Source organism: Echinops telfairi, unplaced genomic scaffold (assembly GCF_000313985.2).
Source record: "Echinops telfairi isolate 266 unplaced genomic scaffold, ASM31398v2 ScPeMD7_21;HRSCAF=78, whole genome shotgun sequence".
NCBI classification, from domain to species: domain Eukaryota; kingdom Metazoa; phylum Chordata; class Mammalia; order Afrosoricida; family Tenrecidae; genus Echinops; species Echinops telfairi.
Window position 1 is genome coordinate 543,899 of NW_022103918.1, and position 20,431 is coordinate 564,329.

A 20,431-nucleotide genomic window follows, 5' to 3' on the forward strand; every position below is an offset into this window, starting at 1 on the left:
CTGCCTTCCATCTAAAGCTGAGTACACATCTATAAATATATAAGAAATAGGATAGTAAAGACCACTAACTATGATCCTGGTGTCATTGTGAGTTGGTAGCATTGTGGGATATGAATTGGTCTGCGAATGGCCAGGCCAGCAGTTTGAACCCACCAGCTGCTTCATGGCAGGAAAAAGATGAGGTTTTCTTCTCCAGTAAGGATGGATAGTCTTGGAAGCCCAAGGGGGCAGTTCTACTCTGTCGTCTAGGGGCACTCGGAGTTGGAACCAACTCGGTGTCAGGGAGATTGTGAGCCTACAACCTGGAAGCAACGGAAGTGACCAGCATGCCTTGAAGGATTCCGTGTTCTCACGTCTGGGCCACAGGAGGGTCTTGGGGCTCAGTGGACCTGCTATTTCTCTTGAGATCAGAGGTGCTATCGTTCATTGACCGTCTTTCTTGTATAATCTTGTAATGGAAAACTACAAGCATAGCACCATGCCTTCCCAATCTCCTTTGCAACAGCCAAGAGCTTGAAGGAAAACACCCTCGTTATGGGCCTTAGAGAATCCCGCATCTCCGTTGATGCTTGAGCGTAATGGAGCATACCGTTTTCTCCCCGGCCACTCTGTGTGATTCACCCGGTCTAAGCTGACACTCATTGGATTTGGTGTCTGCGGAACAGCAGCTACACTGGTTCTTGCTCTTGATAGGAAGTACTCTTCACAAGATTTGCTTTCTGCTCATCCTCAACTAACAGGTTGCCCCATCCTGTATATATGAACCAAAGTCAAATGCACTGCCATTGAGTCCATGCCAGCTCATGGGAGCCCTGGTGGCATCGGGGTTACTGATTGGACTGTGAACCCAAAAGTCAGCAGTTTGAAACCACTAGCCACTCTGCTGACTAAAGACAGGGCTTCCTACTCTCTTAAAAAGTCACGGTCTTGGAAACTCACAGGGGCAGTTCAACCCTGCCCTGTGGGGTCGCCCACTGTCTCTTATATTGCAGAGGAGCCCAGACTTGCAAGAGCTTGAAGGAAAACATCCATCATACTTCCTGAAGAAATCATAAGGGCAGTCCAAAGAGGGTGCTCCACCGAGCACGATGCTGTCTTGATTATTTAGGGGATGGACGTGGTCCCAATGATCCAATCGGGATTCAATGTTTTATGTGTTTAAGACACAGAGATTAGAATGCCATATGGTACTCATTCACTTACATATTTAACAAATGTTTCTGAGTATCCACTGTGATCCCACCACTGTGTTAGATACTTGTTATTCTAGGAGAATAAGCATGGAACTGATCATCTAGCAGCCTGAGTTCTAGTTCAGGTTCTACCCACTACTTAATCATGTTTTCTAGATTAGCCATTTTACTTCCCTGGATCTCAATTTTCTGATGCTAAAATAGGAAGTCTGAACCGTGTGTAATATAGTCGCTTCAGAATTTTCTATACTATAATCATAAAATGACAAAAAATGATTTTCATTTATGGCATGCCTCTTATGTGATATCCACTATCCCTATCCTATTTACATTTTCCACAACAACTCAGATGAGGAAAGTGGATCTAAATAACACGTTTAAGAGGTCAAATAACATGCTTAAGACAGCACAGCTGGTCCATCAGTGACATGCAGTTTCAGTTCAAGTGTCTCTGTCTCCAAAGTGTCCCACTCCGTAATGTGCTGCCCTTCATAGACAGTCTTTGCTACAGACTGCCTTCATCGTCTCAGCCCTGCTTAGAGACCTCTTTGTGAACGTTCGCTATCATCCAACAACATTGCTTCTCTTGGAAGGATGAGCGCGGGTAGGGCAGAAAGCGTGGTACCTCAGCACCAGGAGAGCAATGCCCAGGAGCACGATCACAGTGCCTGTGAGGGTGAAGACTGCAATCATCAGGATGTGAGGGCCTATGGACAAAAAGACAGTTACAGTGGATTAGGCATGACCAGTAAGAAGAGAATAAAAGCACTGCCAACGGTTCTAGCTGTTTCATGGAACCCCTGGGCCATGTGAATGGTTAACATATTCAGTTGCTAACCAAAAGGTAGGAAGTTCAAGTCCATCCAGAGGCACTGGTAGGTCTGGGGCTCTATTTCCCAAAGATGAGTCCCTGAAAACTTAGGAGCACAGTTCTACTCAGACGGGCAGGGACTTGCCTCAAGTCTGAGTATTTCTCACTCACTGCAGCTGGTCATCATTATCCATGGTGTAATATAATGTGCTGAAATAAGAAGAGAGAGTCTTCTTTTTTAAAAAATAAAAAGGAAAGCCTTTGTGGTAGTTACATACTCTGCTGTCAATTTGAGTCTTAAGAGCGAAGGGGTGAAATTTAGCCTGTCAATCAGGTCACAACTTGATGACTTCATTTGGAGCCGCTAAGCTCCAAATCAATAGCTCCTTGGAAGCAGGACACATACTCACTCCCTGCAAGACATTGCTGTTGACAAGCCACATGGAGAGAAGCTGATGGAGCCAGAGCCCTGGAGCTGGAGGAGCCATGTGGAGACCCCTGCCAGCACTGAGATGCTCTCACTGCCACTGGACCCACAAGACTTTCCACCCACTGGCCTATGATCTTCCTGCAGTCGGCATCATTGCATGTGTTTTGTGAGTCTGAAGAGGAATTTATAGATTGCTATTGGACATACAGGCTAATATCAGACTTATGAACTTGATCTGGACTGGGCTGCCATGTTTTCTCAATATTCAAATTATCTTGTATATAAAGCTTTTTCTTATACACGAGTGTTTATGGATTTGTTTCTCTAGTCTACCCAGACTAACACAGCCTTTAAAATGTTTTGTTTCCATTGGTAATATAGGTCACTACTACCTCATTGGTAACAGGTCCTCACACTGAAGACAACTGCTTAACGTGTGCCTATAGAGTGTGGGTTAATTTCAGCTACCCTTGTGGTTCATACATATTTCTCCTTTATAGGAATCACCAAACTTTCCAAGATAATAAAATATGTCCATTGCATTGAATAATTTTGGTGACTGACACCAACTTAGTATCCTCAAAACCAATGCACTTTCTAGGGAGGAACCATAGAAAAAGAAATAATAACTTTTAAAATACAGATCACAAGTAAAAGAAAGCTAAGGCAATTTAGAGTATTCCATAATAGTGGTTCTTCCCAAGCTCTACTAGGCCACAAAGGCGCCATGGAGAATATAGGGGGTGTTACTGATTGGAACCCTAGTATGTGAGTGGAGCTCTGTGGGCGGATGATCCGAGAGGTCTCCAGAAGAGTAAGTGGAATCTAGGGAAAAGTGAATACAACATCAGGAAGCACTGAACTGTCTGAGTATGATTCTGGGTAGCAGTCTGGAGAGGAGCAAGGCTAGACTGAGAAAGACAACAGCAAGGCTGAAAGTTATGAAAGTAATGGATGATGACACAAATGGTCTCTATCAGAACAGGAAGTTAAGAGCTCAAAGTAGAATGGACTCCAAAAAAGTTTGGAGAACAATAGAAATATGGTGAGATGTTGTCAACTAATATAGTCCTTATGCCTTAATTCCTTATGGGATTTATTATCATTCTGGACTCTATGCTTGTGGCTAGTCCTATTTTGAGCAAGTTCTCTGCTATACTAATAAACTGGAAGAAGATGGGATTAAGGCTACACTTTGTTCTGTTCACACAATTGCTCCTTGATTCGTGTACAAGTTCCACATGAACATAACGAAGTGCTCTGACATTCCCATTCTTCTCAAGGCTATCCATAGCTTGTTATGATGCACACAGTTGAATGCCTTTGCATAGTCAATAAAACACAAGCTAACAGCTTGGTGGTATTCTCTGCTCTCAGTCAAGACCATCTGACATCAGCAATTCTGTCCCTTATTCCATGTTCTTTTCTGAATCCGGCCTAAGCTTCTGGTAGCTCCATGTCAATGTACTGTTGCAACTTTTGTTGGATGATCTTCAGCAAAATTTTACTTGCATGCGATGTCAATGATATTTTTCTATAACTTGAGCATTCTATTTTGTCATCTTTCTTTGGAATGTGTACAAATATGGATCTCTTCCAGTGAGTTGGTCATGTAGCTGGAAAGGTATGCATCGAGGCTGTATCCTTTCACCATATATATTCAATTCACATGTTGAGCAAATAATCAGAGATTGGCCTAAACAAAGAAGCTTGTGGCCTCAGGATTTCAGGAAGGCCTGAAATATTCTGATGACACAACCTTACTGGCCAAAAGTGAGGAGGACATGAAGCACTTACTGATAAAGACCAAGGATTGCAACTTTCAGGATGGATTACCATCCTGAACTGGCCCGTTAGATAGCATCATGACAAATGGAGAAAAGATTGAAGTTGTAAAGGATGTCGTCTTGCTTGCATCCATAATCAATGCTCATGGGAACTGTTGTCAAGGGGTCAGATGATGTATTGCACTGGCAAATGAACTGCACAAGTCCTCTTGAAAGTGTTGAAAAGCAAGAATATTACTTTGAGGACTAGGGTGCATCTGACCTAAGTCGTGGTATTTTCAATTGCCTCCTAGGCATGTGAATGTTGGATATTGAATAAGGAAGAATGAAGAAGAATTGATCCATTTGAATTATGATGTTGGTGAAGAATATTAAAAGTAATGTTAGGTAGCTAGATTTAGGCATGGGGGGTAGTCCCCGTCATGCCTGCAAAGGCCCCGATAGAGGAGGTTGGAAAGAAATCAGGCAGCCTTTGGACACTTATGGGATGACCCCAAACTGAGCATGCACACACTAGGACCCCTTAGCACAGGAGTGTCCTAGCCTCCACCTTAGGTACATCACACAGGTGGGCCTGAGCTCAGCCAATGAAGTCAACCAATACCTTCAGTCACACCTCCCCAGCTACAGGTATTAAAAACCGGCTCCAGGAAAGCCAATTTCTCTCTTTTGCTCTGGTCTTGTGGCAGGTCAGAGGGCAAGGGCACACATGCACTGCCCAGGCATGCCCCCTCAGGGGCCTCTCTGGGCCTGCTTAGGACCCACATGCACTTGGGCTCTTAGGATCTCTTGCCTTCTTGACCCCTTGCTCACTTGCTCTCTTGGCACCCCCTCTTGGCCATGCCCCTCAGGGGCATGATGTAAGGAGGGCCTCTAGGGTGCAGGGCACTCATGAGCCTTCGTGCCCTCTCAGGGCCTGCTCCAGGCCTACTAGGGGCCCACATGTGTTTGGCCTCTTGGACAACGGGGATTCCCCAGTTCCAGGTGTGTGGGTGTTTTTCCCCCACATGGTTGTTTGTGCACAGTTGGGAACCCCAGCGCAGCTACCGCATGGCTTGGCACGCTTTCCAGAAATAGTGTGTACCCTTTTGAGACTATAAAACTCAAAACTTTTCTGTTGCTTCATAACAACTCATTTGGATTACTACAAAACATGCTTCGGCATGAATTCTTTCAGCGTGCGAAGCAAAGAACTGAGGTACAGAGGGACAGCACAAAAGAAGAAAGCATGATGGATTAACACAGTGGTGGCATCAATGGGCTCATCATCAGAACAATCGTGAGGATGGCACAGGATCAGGCAGGGTTCCGTTCTGTTGTACATGCGGTTGCTATGAGTCAGCACCTACAACAAAAGCAAGTCTTGACCTGAGTAGAGGGTGCAAACCAAGTCACATATTTTATTTCCTTGGGAGCATGAGGAGCTAACAGCTGAAAACCACAAAGCCATTTCTCTGTGTATCAGAACTATCTCAGACACGTAGAAAATCCCTTGGACCATTTGAAGATGATGCTCAGAATCTCTGAAGTGGGAGGCTGAGATCGGAGGCATCAGAGCCTGTGGCATGGATACTCAGAGGAGCAGCACAGAGACTCGGGGGCACCCTCTCTGGCTGGAGACTATGGAGCTGTGAGACAAAGTGACAGTCAGGCTTCCTGGTTCATGGAGATAGAGGCCAATGAACCACTTGCCGTAGAGCTGTGGTTCTCCACCCTCCTGATGCTGCGACCATTTAATACAGTTCCTCATGGTGTGGTGACCCCCAACCATAAAATTATTTCCGTTGCTACTTCATCACTGTAATTTTGCTACTGTTATGAATAGGGCGGCCCCTGTGAGATTGAGAACCACTATCTTACAGGGTGAGATAGAAGTGTTATTGTCAATCAATGATCCTAACTTGTGGGGAACTGTTATCTCCCATCATATGCTCCCTTAACCATGAGCATTGCCTGTCAGGTCCATGTGGCCATTGCAATGAATACTCAAACTCAATCCAGAAATAGTGCTGGGAAAGGAATGCTTGCTATTAGAACAAGGTAAAGCTGGATGGAGGGCGAAAGCATGGCTAACCCTTGTCTCATGGCAATAGGTGTGGGAAACTGAGCACCTGCAAGAAAGTATAAGCGACATTTGTGACCACAGGGCATGGCAGACCAGCACTAGTGACGAGGCACACCTCCATGGTCCTGAGACAATTGATAGTGTCCAAATACACAATCTCTAGGGAGAAAGATTTCTCTGCGAAGCCCCTCCATTAAAATGCTATATAAAGCTGCGTGCAGAAAGCCTTGTCTTCCTTCCAGGAGCTGCTGGTAGGTTTGAACTTTGGACCCTGTAGTTAGCAAAATAATGCTGACCTGACAGCACCCCCAGGGGTCCTTGGAGTAGTCCAATTAGGAGAAGGATATTTTCAGCATGTCTACCTACCATGCTAGGTTTGTCCACGTGTACAAAAATATAACTCTGACAAGAACACAAAATGAAACAGAAGAAAAAGCAACAGACTAATTGATGTTCATAGATTTTACTCTCCTTATCAGAAAACCAATTTCAGGGAAAGAAAATCCATTAAGAGTACCTTACCCAGATTTGGAACGTCGTTTGGGAGTTTATGGTCCTTCCAGATGAATGTCGGGCTGGCATCCACTGACTGCGTATTATTGGCAACATAGGTCAAAAGCACCTTGTACTGAGAGAGGGGATAAAAGGGGAGGGGGTAGGTAAAAAGAAAAAGAACAACTTCTAGTGAGAATGACCGTTCCACCCAATGACACTTGAATTTTCATTATTAACATTTCTCATTAAACAACCCGCCTGGGACTAGTTAGGATCTATCTCTTAGTTCACAGTATGAACATGGATTCAAGGTCCAAGGAGGACAGTATGTTTCTCTCTCTCTCTTAAATTGTGACTTACACTTCACTGGTCACAGATTTATGCCGCCAGGTACACTTCTATACCCCAACTGCCTTAGTGCAGTATCTCTCTTAAATTGTGACTTAGACTGGGGGGGGGGGTTGCATTTCATTTCAGATCATCATTGTTGCATTCAATAACTTGTCAAGCCTCCCAACCACCACCACCACCACCCTTTTTTTCCTTTTTTGCTCTTCTCCCTCTTGTAGAACATTCTCTCTCCTTCATCCAAGTTAACACCTGTCTACCCTCTACCCTATTGCTTCCCCTTTACTTCCCTTCCCTCCCACCTCTGGTAGTGATCAAAGTCTGTTTCTTTTGGTATGAAACATTTGTCTTGTTTTTCCCCCTTTTCACAGTGATCTCTGTTTCTTTATGATCATGGTCTTTACCACTGATCCCGCCCGGCCTCACATAGATTCTCTTGCTCTTGGGAGAACGAGGTCAAGTTTTTAACTAGCACATGTTAAGACAGAGGCCAAGAGAAGTTAAATTATAGGCCGACAAGTGAAGGGGAAGTAGTTTCCATGTAACCGATACTGAAAATGATTTCTGGAGAAAAGTCATCACAAGTAAAGCCCTCTTTAACATGTTGTTACCTATCAAGTGGCCTGATAGAAATTCTCCGTTTCTTCGGTTATAGCAATTACATAATTTTCTGACCTCTTCCATCTTTTTTCTCTAACATGCTGTTCCGTTCAAAGCACTAATGAATCTCTCAGCCATTGGGTTAATTGTTCAACTAATTTCCCAAGTGAATATTAATATGTGATATTCAATATATCCTACACACACTGAATTGGCCCTGTAAGAGACATCTGAAAAATTTCACCATCATAAATTCACCATCATTCCTTCAAATGTGAAGGTAGTGTTATAGTAAAGTGAGGCAGGGACCACACACTGCTCTAAAGACAAAGAAACCTAAGGAATATGAAAAGGCCCAGGTGACCATTAAGCATACCCACTTCCACTCCTGAACCAGTCTGCCCACTTCTGCTTCTTGGAACGTGCTTGTGCTAGCCACTGGCTAGCCAGTGCCCAAGAGCCCATGTAACTGCTTGTTTCTACTTGTGTGTTCCTGCTTGCTGGCTCATCGACCTATCACAACCGCCGTGGAAACCCACCTCTCTTCCCTATAAAATGCTCCCTGTCGGGGAAGTAGGGGCTCAGTCTCTGGATAAGAACCCACTGAACCCTGTGTCCACACAATTAAGCTCTTCCTTTTGCTATAACCCGATTGGCATTAGGTAACTCCTTCAGAGCAACTTTGGTAACAAAAGTTTCAATATAAATAAACAGCAGTAGCAAAAATAAAACCCTCATAACAACCCCGTAGGGCAGTGTTCATGGTAGGTTCTGTGCAGTCTGTTCCAATTCAGTGACCCTGTGCACAGCAGAATGAAACACTGCCTGGCCCTGCACCAGCCTCACCAGTGTTCTTATGTTTGAGCCCATTGTTGCAGCCATTGTGTCAGTCATTTCCTAGAGGTCATCGGTTTGTGAAAACATTTCAGTTGGTATACTTCCTCATTTCAAGTGGCTACTACCTCAGAAGTGGACTGTCTAGTCCTTCTTCCTCATCTTTTCTTCTTTTGGCATATAGCTAATTTCATTTAAAATGCATACACATGCACACAAAACATAGCTACTAAAGGTCACACATATGTTAAACAAATGCTTCCCTTTAGGGCTTCAAAAAGTGTGCGGGAAAATTTCATTACCTTTTTCTTCTTCTAAAATAAGCTTTTTATTGTGAAAATGTAGATCCTGTAAAAGTTAGGAAAATATAGGCGATGGATGACAGTAATAGCCCATAATCCATTTGTAGAGTCCTCACATTGAATTCTTTCCAGTTGCTAACCAAGGATGTAAATAGCAATGCCCTCAGGCAGAGTGCCTGGCAAGTGTATTACCTCCACTCATCTCCAGCCAGCCTAGGGAGTGGCAGTTTCTCTTAGGGCCTGGTCTGAGTGTGTCCTTGATACAGGTCACTGAACTGAAGACAGTAAGGTGGACCACATAGTCATGAGTCATGCCCTATCAGTCTCTCCTTAGCTGCCTTGGTCAGGCAGCCCTGGACCAATCTTATAAGTTCTTCTATATAACAATGTACTTCTCCCAGTACTGGTCCCATTCCTGTTTCTATAGTCCCATTTGTAAATGGTATGCATTGATCTGCCACCAATCATGCTTTTGTGACAGTTTCCTTTGCCCTCCCATGCCCTTTATAAAGCTTTGTATCTCGACGGACAGTGGAGAAGTCGGCGAAGGGAGATGTCGGACAGTGTAAGATATGACAAAATAATAATAATAATTTATAAATTATCAAGGGTTCATAGGGGAGAGGGGTACGGTGAGAGGAGGGAAAAAATGAGGAGCTGATACCAAGGGCTCAAGTAGAAAGCAAATGTTTTGAAAATGAGGAGGGAAACAAATGTACAAAAGTGCTTGACAAATTGTATGAGCCCCAATAAGATGATTTAAAAAAATAATAATTTAGAGAATTTTTAAAAAAGTGCTTGACACAATGGATATATGCGTGGATTGTGATAAGAGTTGTACAAGCCCCCAATAAAATGATTTAATTATTAACAAATAAATAACCAAGGCTTTGTATCTCAACAAAGATCTGGACGCCATTTTAACCTCATGTTAGTGGCCTCCCTCATCCAGATGATAGGTCTGTGTCATTGTGTTAGCTTTACCTCTTTTAAGACTTAATAAATGTTCTCACCTTTTTAAAAGTTGGTAAACACAGTGCAGAGTTCTGTCATGCTAGCACTTTACTGTCATCCAGTTTTTCCTAATGCTAACGTTTTATAGACCTCTTTTACATTGATGAAAATCAACAAATTAACATTGGTACTATACAGTTAACTAAATATACACTCTATCAGATGCCACCCATTTTCTCAGGAATGTTCTTTTTAAAAAGGAAAAAATATATTGGCATATACTTCACATGCTGTGCAATTTAACGGTTCAATCATATTAAAATTTGTGCAATCAATAAAACATTCCATTTCAGAATATTTTCTCTTCATGCTCATTGTTCTGAGCTCCCGATTTCACCCCATCCTCTCTGTGCCAGATAAGAAACAAAGTGCTGGAGAGATGGAGAGGGAAGAGCAACTTTCTTTGTGCAAGCAATCCAATATTAATGGAAACAACATTATAGAGCTTTTTGTATGACCCAGAGGATTATATAGTTTATGATTTTTGTGGAAATTTTTCTGGAAAGACGAGGGATTATTTCACTGAAACATTTAGTTTTAGAAGTGAATAAGCAGTTCTTAGTAATGATTTGTCCTCCTCTCATTGGTATCCATCCCATTAATAATCTGGCTTTTGTATCAATTTATCATAAATCATCTTATATATCTTATAAATATCATATATAATATATACATATACATAAAGTAGATATTCTGAACAGGAAGTTCTATGAGTCAAAAATAGTTAAGAAAGACATCCCTAGGTGTGGCATCATTTTAAAGCTGAACTCAACATATAAACAGTTCCTAACCAGATCTCCTCCACTTCCATCACTATTGTCCCTATTTCAAGTTATCTCGCCTAACCCAGTCTTAATACAATCACATCTCCCCAAGTTTCCTGTAATGAGTCACATTTGGGGTCAGACATACTTTGTTGGTGTCCACAGAGGTGTACAGAAGCACCATGGGTTTGTCAATATCACCACAATCATCCAAAGTCACAGGACCCAGGGCTCCTAGAGCAAAATCAGAGAGAGTTAATGGCCATCGTTGGCTTCTTCCCTAAAGAGAATGGTTGAACACAGACAGGGGCTAATAAAACCAATTCAAAATGCTCTATGTTACTTAAGAAAGGTTAGCTTTTGCCATCTAGTTAGAGGCCACCTGAATTGGCTCTTGGCTTCAAGGTCTCTGAAGGACATTTTTATTGGCCATATTACTTTGTGGTAGTTATGTAATCTCAAGTCAACTTGAGGGTATTAAGAGTGAAAGGGTGGAGGTTAGCCTGTCAATCAGGTCACAGCTTGAGGACCTCATTTGGAGGCACAACCTAGATAAATGGCTCACTGGAGGCTGGACCCTCTCTGTCTCTGCTTCACCTTCCTGTTGACAAGACACATTGAGCCACCTGCACCAGCCCTGTGATGCTTCCATCACTATTGGATCCACAAGACTTTTCACCCACTGGCCTGTGATCTTCCTGCAATCTGCATCATTGCATGTGGCTGTGTGAGTTTGAACAGATATTTATGAACTAGTATCAGATTTATGAGCTAATATCACACTTATGGACTTGATCTGGACTGGGCTGGGAAGTTTTCTTACTATACAATTACTCTTTGATATAAAGCTCTTTCTTACACAAATATATGAATGCCTCTGGATTTATTTCACTGGTCAACCTGGACTAGCACATACTGATTTGGAAGGAAATATCTTTTCATTGTATTAAGGATGGCACCAAATGGAATCAGTCAATAAATTCCTCTTGGTGATTAGTAGCAAGTTTTTGCTAGGAATATGTGTGTGTGTGTGTGTGTGTGTGTGTGTGTGTGTGTGTACATACACTAGACTAATAACACAAATGTTTAGGTCCCTGCACGATCTAACTTAGATTATAAAATGGTCAAAATAATACTCTCTCACTTATTGGCTATACAACACTGAGAGAATTCTGTGAGTCTCAGCTTTCTCATCTATGAAAGAATGTTAATATAGAGTAAACCTATGAAATGGCTATATGGCTAAAAAAGGATAAAATATCTGCAATTTAATATTGTAGAACCTAAGGGCTAGCATTATGTTTATTATATGCCAACTCTGTAGTAAGCATTTTATATGCATTTTCTCCTATGATTTTTCCGAACTACAATGATATAGAAAATATCATCTCTATCTTATTGATTTAAAAAATGAGGTCAGAGATATTAACAATCTTACCCAGGGTTGTAAAGGGAATAAGTTCCTAAACTAGACAAATGTCTACTTTAAGAATAGACAAATGTCTCCTGGCTTCATGCCTATGTTAGTAGACACTTGGCCATGGGCACAGAAAATTAACTTAGAAAGTATATTAATGCCTGGCAGAACTTGGGGCAAGGACATGACCAATACATTCTACCTCCCTGCTTCTTCAAATGATCAGATGTCATCTTTTCCTATTATCCATCTGAAGCCAACCACTGGTGCAACTCCTCAGGCCTTCAGTTGCTGCAGAGCCAGAAGAAGAAGGCATACTCTTCAGTGGCTCTATTGGATTACGCTGTTTCACAGAGCAAGGTTTTAAGTATGTTAGAGAAGGCAACTCCACACACTAGAAAAGGACTCATGTTTCATAAAATGGAGAGTCAGCAAAAATGAGAAAAATCTTAATGAGACAAATTGATAATAATAGCTTCAAAAATAAACTCAAACATACGATCATGAAGATAGGACAGGACAAGATAACTTTTCATTCCGTTATATGACAGGGTACCCAAAACGCCCCGGAACTTTGTTTTCCAAAGCTATGTATTCAAAATTTTTACAACCTTCTCACCTTCAAAGTACTCTCCTTTACACTTAATACATTTGTCAAATCTGTGATTCCATTCTTGGAAACATTTTTCAAATTCATCTGCTTGGATGGCAGCACCTCCCTATGTCTTCAAATTGCTGTCTTTCTTTTTTTTTTTTAATTGCTGTCTTTCATATTCCTCTTCATTCGCAGAAACAAACAGAAGTCGCACAGAGCAAGGTCAGGTGAGTAAGGTGAATGGGGCATGCTGTTTTTGCCAAAAACTGGCTCATTGAGATGGCTATGTGAGCAGATGTATTGTTGTGGTGGCAAAACCAGTCCCCCGTCTACCACAAATCAGCCTTTTTTTTGGTCACACAGTTACGCAATCTTTTCAGAGTCTCTATATAGAAATCTTGATTAACAGCCTAACCTGGCAGAACATAATGAAATGCACTATAAGTCAACATTTTCATCCATTCAGGAAGTTGTCAGATGTCCAGAATGAGGTTTGACATTTCACCTTTTTGAAACGAGAAAACCACTCATCCACTTGGGTTTTTCCTATAGTGCTGTCCTTGTAAGTTCTGTTCAACATCACAACAGCTTCTATGGCATTTTTCCCAAGTGGGAAACAAAATTTCACAGCCACATACTGTTCTCTTAAATGGGCCATCACCAAAAAAACCCAAAAAACCCCCAACAACAAAAAAACAAAACAAACAAACAAACAAAAAAAGAGGTTTGAGCGAAACAGCTTTTATGAAAAAATTCACTGTGAGCACAGAGAACCTTCCTAGATGACACCACTGGGTGCACAAACTCAGGGTGAGCTGCTTGTTGCTTACCTAGTGGGAAAACTGCATACTATGAAAGCTGTACCCTGTGGAGTTTTTTCCGTTTGGGGGAGATACTGCATCATACATAAGGTTGAGCCAATTCAGTGGCAACTATCATTTATGTATACATATATTGTACAGGAAATTTAGGAGAAATTTCTTTCTATTATCTACATGAGATGTGAGAATGAAAGATGGTAGTTTTGAAAGCAGTTCATGATTTGTGAAGTTCAGTGGGGCATATGTTGAAGACTCCTCAATGGTGCTATGGCACTTCCGTAGCTAGAAGATACTACAGGGTTTCAGATGCCTGTAGGGTACAAAGAAATTTATGGAGGAAGCAAAATAGAAATTTCAACCATTTATTATCTTTCTGGCCTCATTCTAACACAGTGGGGATATCTCAATGTCTCATCAGATGAGATTGCAGGTTCAAGTCCACCTTCGAAGGGTTGGAGGTTCAAGTCCACCTTCTAAGGGTTGGAGGTTCAAGTCCACCTTCGAAGAACATCCTGGTGATCTAATTTCAAAACATCAACCACTGAAAACCCTTCAAAGCACAGATCTCTGAAACACATGGCGTTACCATGAGCCGGAATCTATCTTCTCAATGGCAGCCGTTCTGTGAGTTAATGCCTCATGATGAGGCTTGTTCATAAGGACAAGGCTTGAGATAGGTGTTTTATCTAAGCTATTTGTAGTTTCTTAAGGTTTACAGCATAAACTGGGATCCCATTATTAATAATAGCATGCCCAACGTTGATGCCAGGATGACTGTCTTTATGTTCAAAATTTTAAACTGTTGACCCATGTAATACCAAATCCCCTTCTCTGTTTTTCAGAATCCATTTCCAAAGTTCTGCTTTTCTTCAAGTTTCTCAGTTGTTGTATTAGGTGCCTTCGAGTCAGTTCCAGCGCAAAGTGGCCCTTTGGACAACAGAATGAGACACGGATCCTGAGCCATCCTCCTACTTGTTCTTATGTGTGAGCCCGTTTTGAAACTGCTGTGCCAGTCCATCTTGCCAAAGGTCTTCCTCTTTTTCCCTGACCCTCTGCTTCATTAAGAGTGATGTCCTTTTCCAGGGACAAGTTTCTCTAGAACAATTGTCTCAACCTGTGGGTCACAACCCCTTTGGGGGTCGAGCTACCAATTCATAAGAGTAGCAAAATATAGTTAGGAAGTAGCAACGAAAATAATTTTATAGTTGGGGGTCACCACAACATGAGGAATTGGAGGTTGAGAACCACTGCTCTAGAAAGAATTAATTTATTTATTCTTCTTATCATTTGTTTTTAGGTAAGATTACCTGGAAATGTGAGGTTCCTAAAAGCATGAGCAAATGAAGGGGTAGTCATGCTTTCTTCAGTTTCAAGAAATATTTTCAGCATGTGTCCAAAGAGCAAGACTCCATCCAAGTAGGCAAGAAGAAAGTCATTATTTGCCTGTTTGAGAAAGGGAAACATTTTTAAGGGGTTGTCCAAAATGGTTATGATCCTAAGCCTGGAGGAAGACATTTCTGGGCTCAGTGAGGTAACTGGAACAAATGAAATATTAAGTCAATTGTGTTAAAATAAACTCTTGTGGATTCTTTGGTGGACCAGGGCCTCTTTAGTATCCTCATGTCAAACCCCCCCAGTGGCACAGTGGTCATGAGTTGGGCTGTGATCCGAAAGATCAGCAGTTTGAAAACACCAGCTCCTCCTAGGGAGAAAGATGGGAATTTCTACTCCTGTAAACAGTTACAGTCTTGGAAACTCAAAGGGCCACTATGAGTGGGCATCAACCTCATGGTACTGAGTTTCAGTTTGGGGATTCAACAAACAGACCATTACCATTACAAGGAGCTAAAAGTAGTTGGCCTGCCTGCCTTTTCTGATAAAATGCAATTGCAATCAGAAAGACAACATGCAACACTGTCCTACTTTTTGTAATAAATTATTGAAATGTAGCTCACTTGCAGTCTAATGTTTTCATTAAAGAGTAAAAGGGGAATAAAATTTTTCAATAATCTGAGTAAGGTATGAAGGGTTGTGATTAGATTATACCACTGAACTTGGAATTGCCTTGAAAACAGTCCTAACTGGGTGTTCCTGCAGGTTCCAAATGTTGGTAGGGGAAAGATAAAAGAGGGCATCAAAAGCTGTTTGTCTCAGGGCAGTTGCATGGTGGTCTTCATAAAGCTGGATTAATGAACTTTGTGTTCCTACTCTCACCATCCCCTACACCCACAAAACAAGTGAATTTTGTCTGACCAGGGATTTTGCACTGTCCATCTATGAAGAATCACACTTTGGCCAGAGACTAGAAGCAGTGCAAGTTGTATTGGAATACTATATCTTGAATCGCATTTGCTAGAAAACCTTTTTCATTGGTTTTGATTTCTTTTTCTGAAATCATGATTTCATGGGGTAAAAAGAATCCAGTTAAGGTGAAAGACCCTCATTTGGGAAGGGTCCTAATACCAAAGCCTTAAAACCATTCAAACCAAAAATCAAACTCACTTCCATCAGAGTAGAACTGGTCCTGTGGTTTAAAACGCTATGAATCTTTATAGGAGCAGAAAGCCTCTTTCTCCTGCAGAGCCTAGGGTGGTTTAGAACTACTGAACTTGCAGTTTTCAGTCCAATATATAGTCCATTGTACCACCACTTGTCCAGAAAGCAACTCTCCTTATAGTTTTTGAGCCTTGCTCTTGGACTCTCATTTCAAAATTGTTCAGGATCCATAGGTCTTCTCCTTTATCACCCTCCCACCACAGCCCCCCCCCCCACTGTCAGTCTCTGCATTGCATATCTGAGAAACTTCATCATATTAGGAGTGCAGGGATGAAGAATTCGATGTCCTATCGGTGGCAGGGCCTTTGTGTGATAACATGTTGACTATGAATTATGTATAAAATGTGGTTCTTATTCTCGGTCAAATGCTAAACTAGATGGCATAAAGAGATGCCAGAAATAAACGAAGCCTCACTTGCACAAATTTGGAGAATGTTCAATCTAATCATAATTTTCACTAAAAATAGCATTGTGGTATCAAGGGCAGGAAAGTTACATTAGAAAGCAGAGGACTTCCCCATAACTCTCGATTTATTTTACATCATTTAATCTCTACTGCATCTAAATGCAAGGGAGTGTCAAAATCACTCTTACCAGTCCCAAAGATAGAAAGCTCAGGCCCCCATTTTCTGGGAATATGGCACCAAACTCCTCCAAAATGACATACAACTGTAACCTACCTCAACAACCTTGACAAGAAAACAAGAGAAACAAAACACAATGTCAGAAGAAGTCCTAAACCCAATGCAGCTTAGAGAAGAGGCAGATGTTGATCTGCCACACCACAAAAATAAATCATCAGAATGCTGCTTGCAGTCATACAGGATATGAAGGAAGCAATACAGAATAAGTATGCAACAATAGAGGACATGGAGTCCACAATAGAAGGGATGAAGTCCATGAACCAAAGGGAAATACAAGCATTAAGGGACAAGGTAACAGAAGCAAAAATCAAGATAGCAGACCTCACCAACATACTAGAAGAAGCAGAGAATTGTACCAGTGATCTCAAGGACAATCAGGCAGACTTCAACAAACAGGAAAGACAGTCAAAAAGAACAATATTTGAATAATTGGGATACCAGAATAAGACACAACAAAGAAGTCAACAGCTAAGGTAGCTAGGGAATTCCAGGAAGAAAACTTCCCCACCTTAATGAATGAGAATCAGACATTCATACCGGAAGCAGAGAAGACACCATTTAGACTAAACCCCAAGAAGAATCCACCAAGGCACATCATCATTAAATTATCCAACTTTGAGGAAAAGGAGAAAATCAAAAGAGCAGCTAGAGGAAAAAAAAAGGCAGTCACATACAATGGCATTCAGGTAAGGATATGCTCAGAGCTATCAGCAGATACCATGAAGAGGAGGAGAGGGTGGATGAACATTTTCCAAAAGTTGAAGGAGAACAATGCCAATCTAAGAATCCTCTATGCTGCCAAACTATAATGATAGACACACAGATAAGAGTCTTCTGGACAAGGAAAAATGCAAAGAATATGTCATATCACATCCAACCCTGCAAAAAATGCTTGCCAATTCACTGTGGTCAGAAGACCAACATTCACCAAGCACAACAAGGAGACCACCACTTATGCAACTCCACCCGGAAGTCAATACACCCAAAACAACCATCAAGATAACACTGTCTCTGGTGAAAAGAAGGAAAGAATGAAACCCCCTGAGTTAGTTAGTTTATTGTGCCAACCTGGCCGATTAACACATGTGGGGTTAATTGAAGGGCAGAGAGATAAATGGCTCGGTGACCCTCGCCTTTCAAGTTCTCCTGGTCTCTTGCTTTCTGATGATCACACCAGGGTCGCAGCTCCCTTAGCCAGTTCCCTGCTTCAGCACGGCAAGGCTCAATTCCTGTGAGACATCCCTGAGGAGAAGCCACATGGGCCTAACGCAATGCAGCCCTGGGTGCTGGAGTAGCCATGTGGAGATCCCTGCCAGCGCTCAGATGCTTACACATTCACAGATTCAGTGTTCCTCCTACAGTCGGCATCATAGTATGTGTTTTGTGAGATGGAGGAGGACTTTGTGGATTGGTGTTGGACATTTAGGTTAATGGGTTAATGTTGGACTTGCGGGCTTGGGCAGCACTGGGTTGGGATGTTTTCTTGATGTGCACTTACCCCAACCTTGTAAGCCATGCCTTAAGAGCAACATATCCAAATGAACCAGCAAACTAACATAGAGGTCTGTGGGAGTGGCCCCAATCTCAGCTATGTTGACCCCACTCCCCAGAAGATGGCACTACAGAGGACAGCATGGAAGATACAGCCCAGGGAGAATGACAGGTCTGCCCAGACCACATGGACGAAAACTAAGAGGGAAAGAGAGAGAGAGTGGACTGAATCTTGGCCCACCAAGCCCTGAGGATGACAGTTCTACTGGGAGCAGCCAAGGTACAAAGAGGACTGTAGGGCCGACCCCACCATGAGACACTACGTCCCCTCACTGACCCACAGCATAGCAGGGGACAGCACTGGAGACACAGTTTGGGAATTGTGCCTGGTCTGACCCATCCATGCTGGGGTGAAACACAAAGGTAGCAAAGCAACAAAGTCCCCGAGGAATCCCTAAAATAGACTTCAGACTCAGAGGGCAGGGCTTAACACTTCATCAGACTGGATTGGAAAACATACATAAGGGTCAACAGACAGACCTGGAACTATTTATAGGCCCTTCTTTTTTTTCATGTTGATCTATATAAGATAAGCAAGATAAATAATACTGAGGATTAAACAATGGGACCAATGGTTCAGTGGGGACAGAGAGGGGAAGGTGGGGGAAAGGAAGGAAGGAGCCAACAAACTCAGGGATAATAGAACAACAAGAGATCTAAAATTGATGGTGAATAGGGTATAGAATGCCTGGTGGGGTTTAATCAAGGGCAATGTAGCTGAGAGGAATTACTGAGAATTGAATGAAGGTTGAACATCATAGTGGAGTAGGAGGAAATTAAAAGGAAACAGAAGAGAGAGACAGGAGGCAAAAAACATTTATAGAAGTCTAAATATAGGCAGGCACACATGCAAACATATTTATATATAACTATCGGGATATAGGCCTATGTGCATATATTTATATGTTAAGTATTAAGGTAGAAGATGGACACTGGGCCTTTATTCAAGTACTTCCTAAATTCAAGAACAGTTTGTTCTAATAACCTGGCATTCTGTGACGCTCACCATCCCAACACAACGCCTGAAGAAAAAATGGGTGCATAAGCAAATATGGTGAAGAAAATTGATGGTGTCCGGATATTAAAAGATATAGCATCTAGGATCTTAAAGGCTTGAAGTTCAACCAGTAGCCATCTAGCAAATAAGCAACAAAGCCCACATCAGCATGTGTGATCACAAATTGTTGACAGGATCAGGTATCAGGCATCAGAAGACCCAAAACAATCATACTGATGCAAACGAGTGAGGTTGGATTGGAGACCCAAAGCCCATCTGCAGACAAATGGACACCCCCTCACCTCCTCCCCATGACCCTTCTGTAAGGGGATGTCCAGTTGCCTACACATGGACTTTGGGTCTCCACTCTGCACTCCCCCTTATTCACAATGATATGATATTTGGTTTTTGATGCCTGATACCTGATCCCATCTACACCTTGTGATCACACTGGCTGGTGTGCTTCTTCTATATGGGATTTCTTGCTTCTCAGCTAGATGGCCGCTTGTTTACCTTCAAGCCTTTAAGACCCCAGATGCTATAATTTTTGATAGCCAGGCACCATCAACTTTCTTCACCACATTTCCTTATGCATCCGCTTTGTCTTTAGCGATTGTGTCGGGAAGGTGAACATCATGGAATGCCAGTTTAATAGAAAAAGTGTTCTTGTATTGAGGGAGTACTTGAGTGGAGGCCCAATGTCCATCTGGTAACTTAATACTAAGCCTATAAATATATATACATAGGTCTATTTCCCCATCATCATTTATAAATATATTTACATATGTACATGACACTCATATGTGTGTAAGAGAGAATTTTATATCAAAGAGTAATTTTACATTTTTAGACCTCTATAAATGCTCGTTGCCTCCTAGTTCTTTCCTCTATTTCCTTTTACTTTCCTCTTGTCCCACTATCATGCTCAGCCTTCATTTGGGTTTCAATAATTCCAAATAAATTGTTTTATTGGAGATCTTACAGCTCTTATAACAATTCATACATCAATTGTACCAAGCACATTCGTACATATGTTGCCATCATCATTTTCAAAACATTTTCTTTCTACTTGAGTCCTTGGTATCATCTCATCTTTCCCCCCTCCCTGCTCCCTTCCCCCTCAGGACCCCTTTATAAATGATGAACAACTATTGTTTTCATATCTTACACTGTCCTCTGTCTCCCTTCACCCACATTCCTGTTGTTT

At 42.0% G+C, this 20,431-nt stretch overlaps 1 protein-coding gene across 1 annotated transcript in view; it reads right to left on the minus strand.

Annotated features, from left to right (window-relative positions):
• The window catches only part of GUCY2C (guanylate cyclase 2C), a 109,030-nt gene that overhangs the window by 48,703 nt on the left and 39,896 nt on the right, over positions 1 to 20,431 (minus strand). The window contains exons 7-11 of the mRNA XM_013007499.2: positions 15,432 to 15,486; positions 14,784 to 14,919; positions 10,792 to 10,877; positions 6,809 to 6,914; positions 1,819 to 1,900 (exon numbers count right to left, since the gene is read on the minus strand). Of these exons, the coding sequence (XP_012862953.1) occupies positions 1,819 to 1,900; positions 6,809 to 6,914; positions 10,792 to 10,877; positions 14,784 to 14,919; positions 15,432 to 15,486 (465 nt within the window). The remainder of the gene's footprint in view (positions 1 to 1,818; positions 1,901 to 6,808; positions 6,915 to 10,791; positions 10,878 to 14,783; positions 14,920 to 15,431; positions 15,487 to 20,431) is intronic.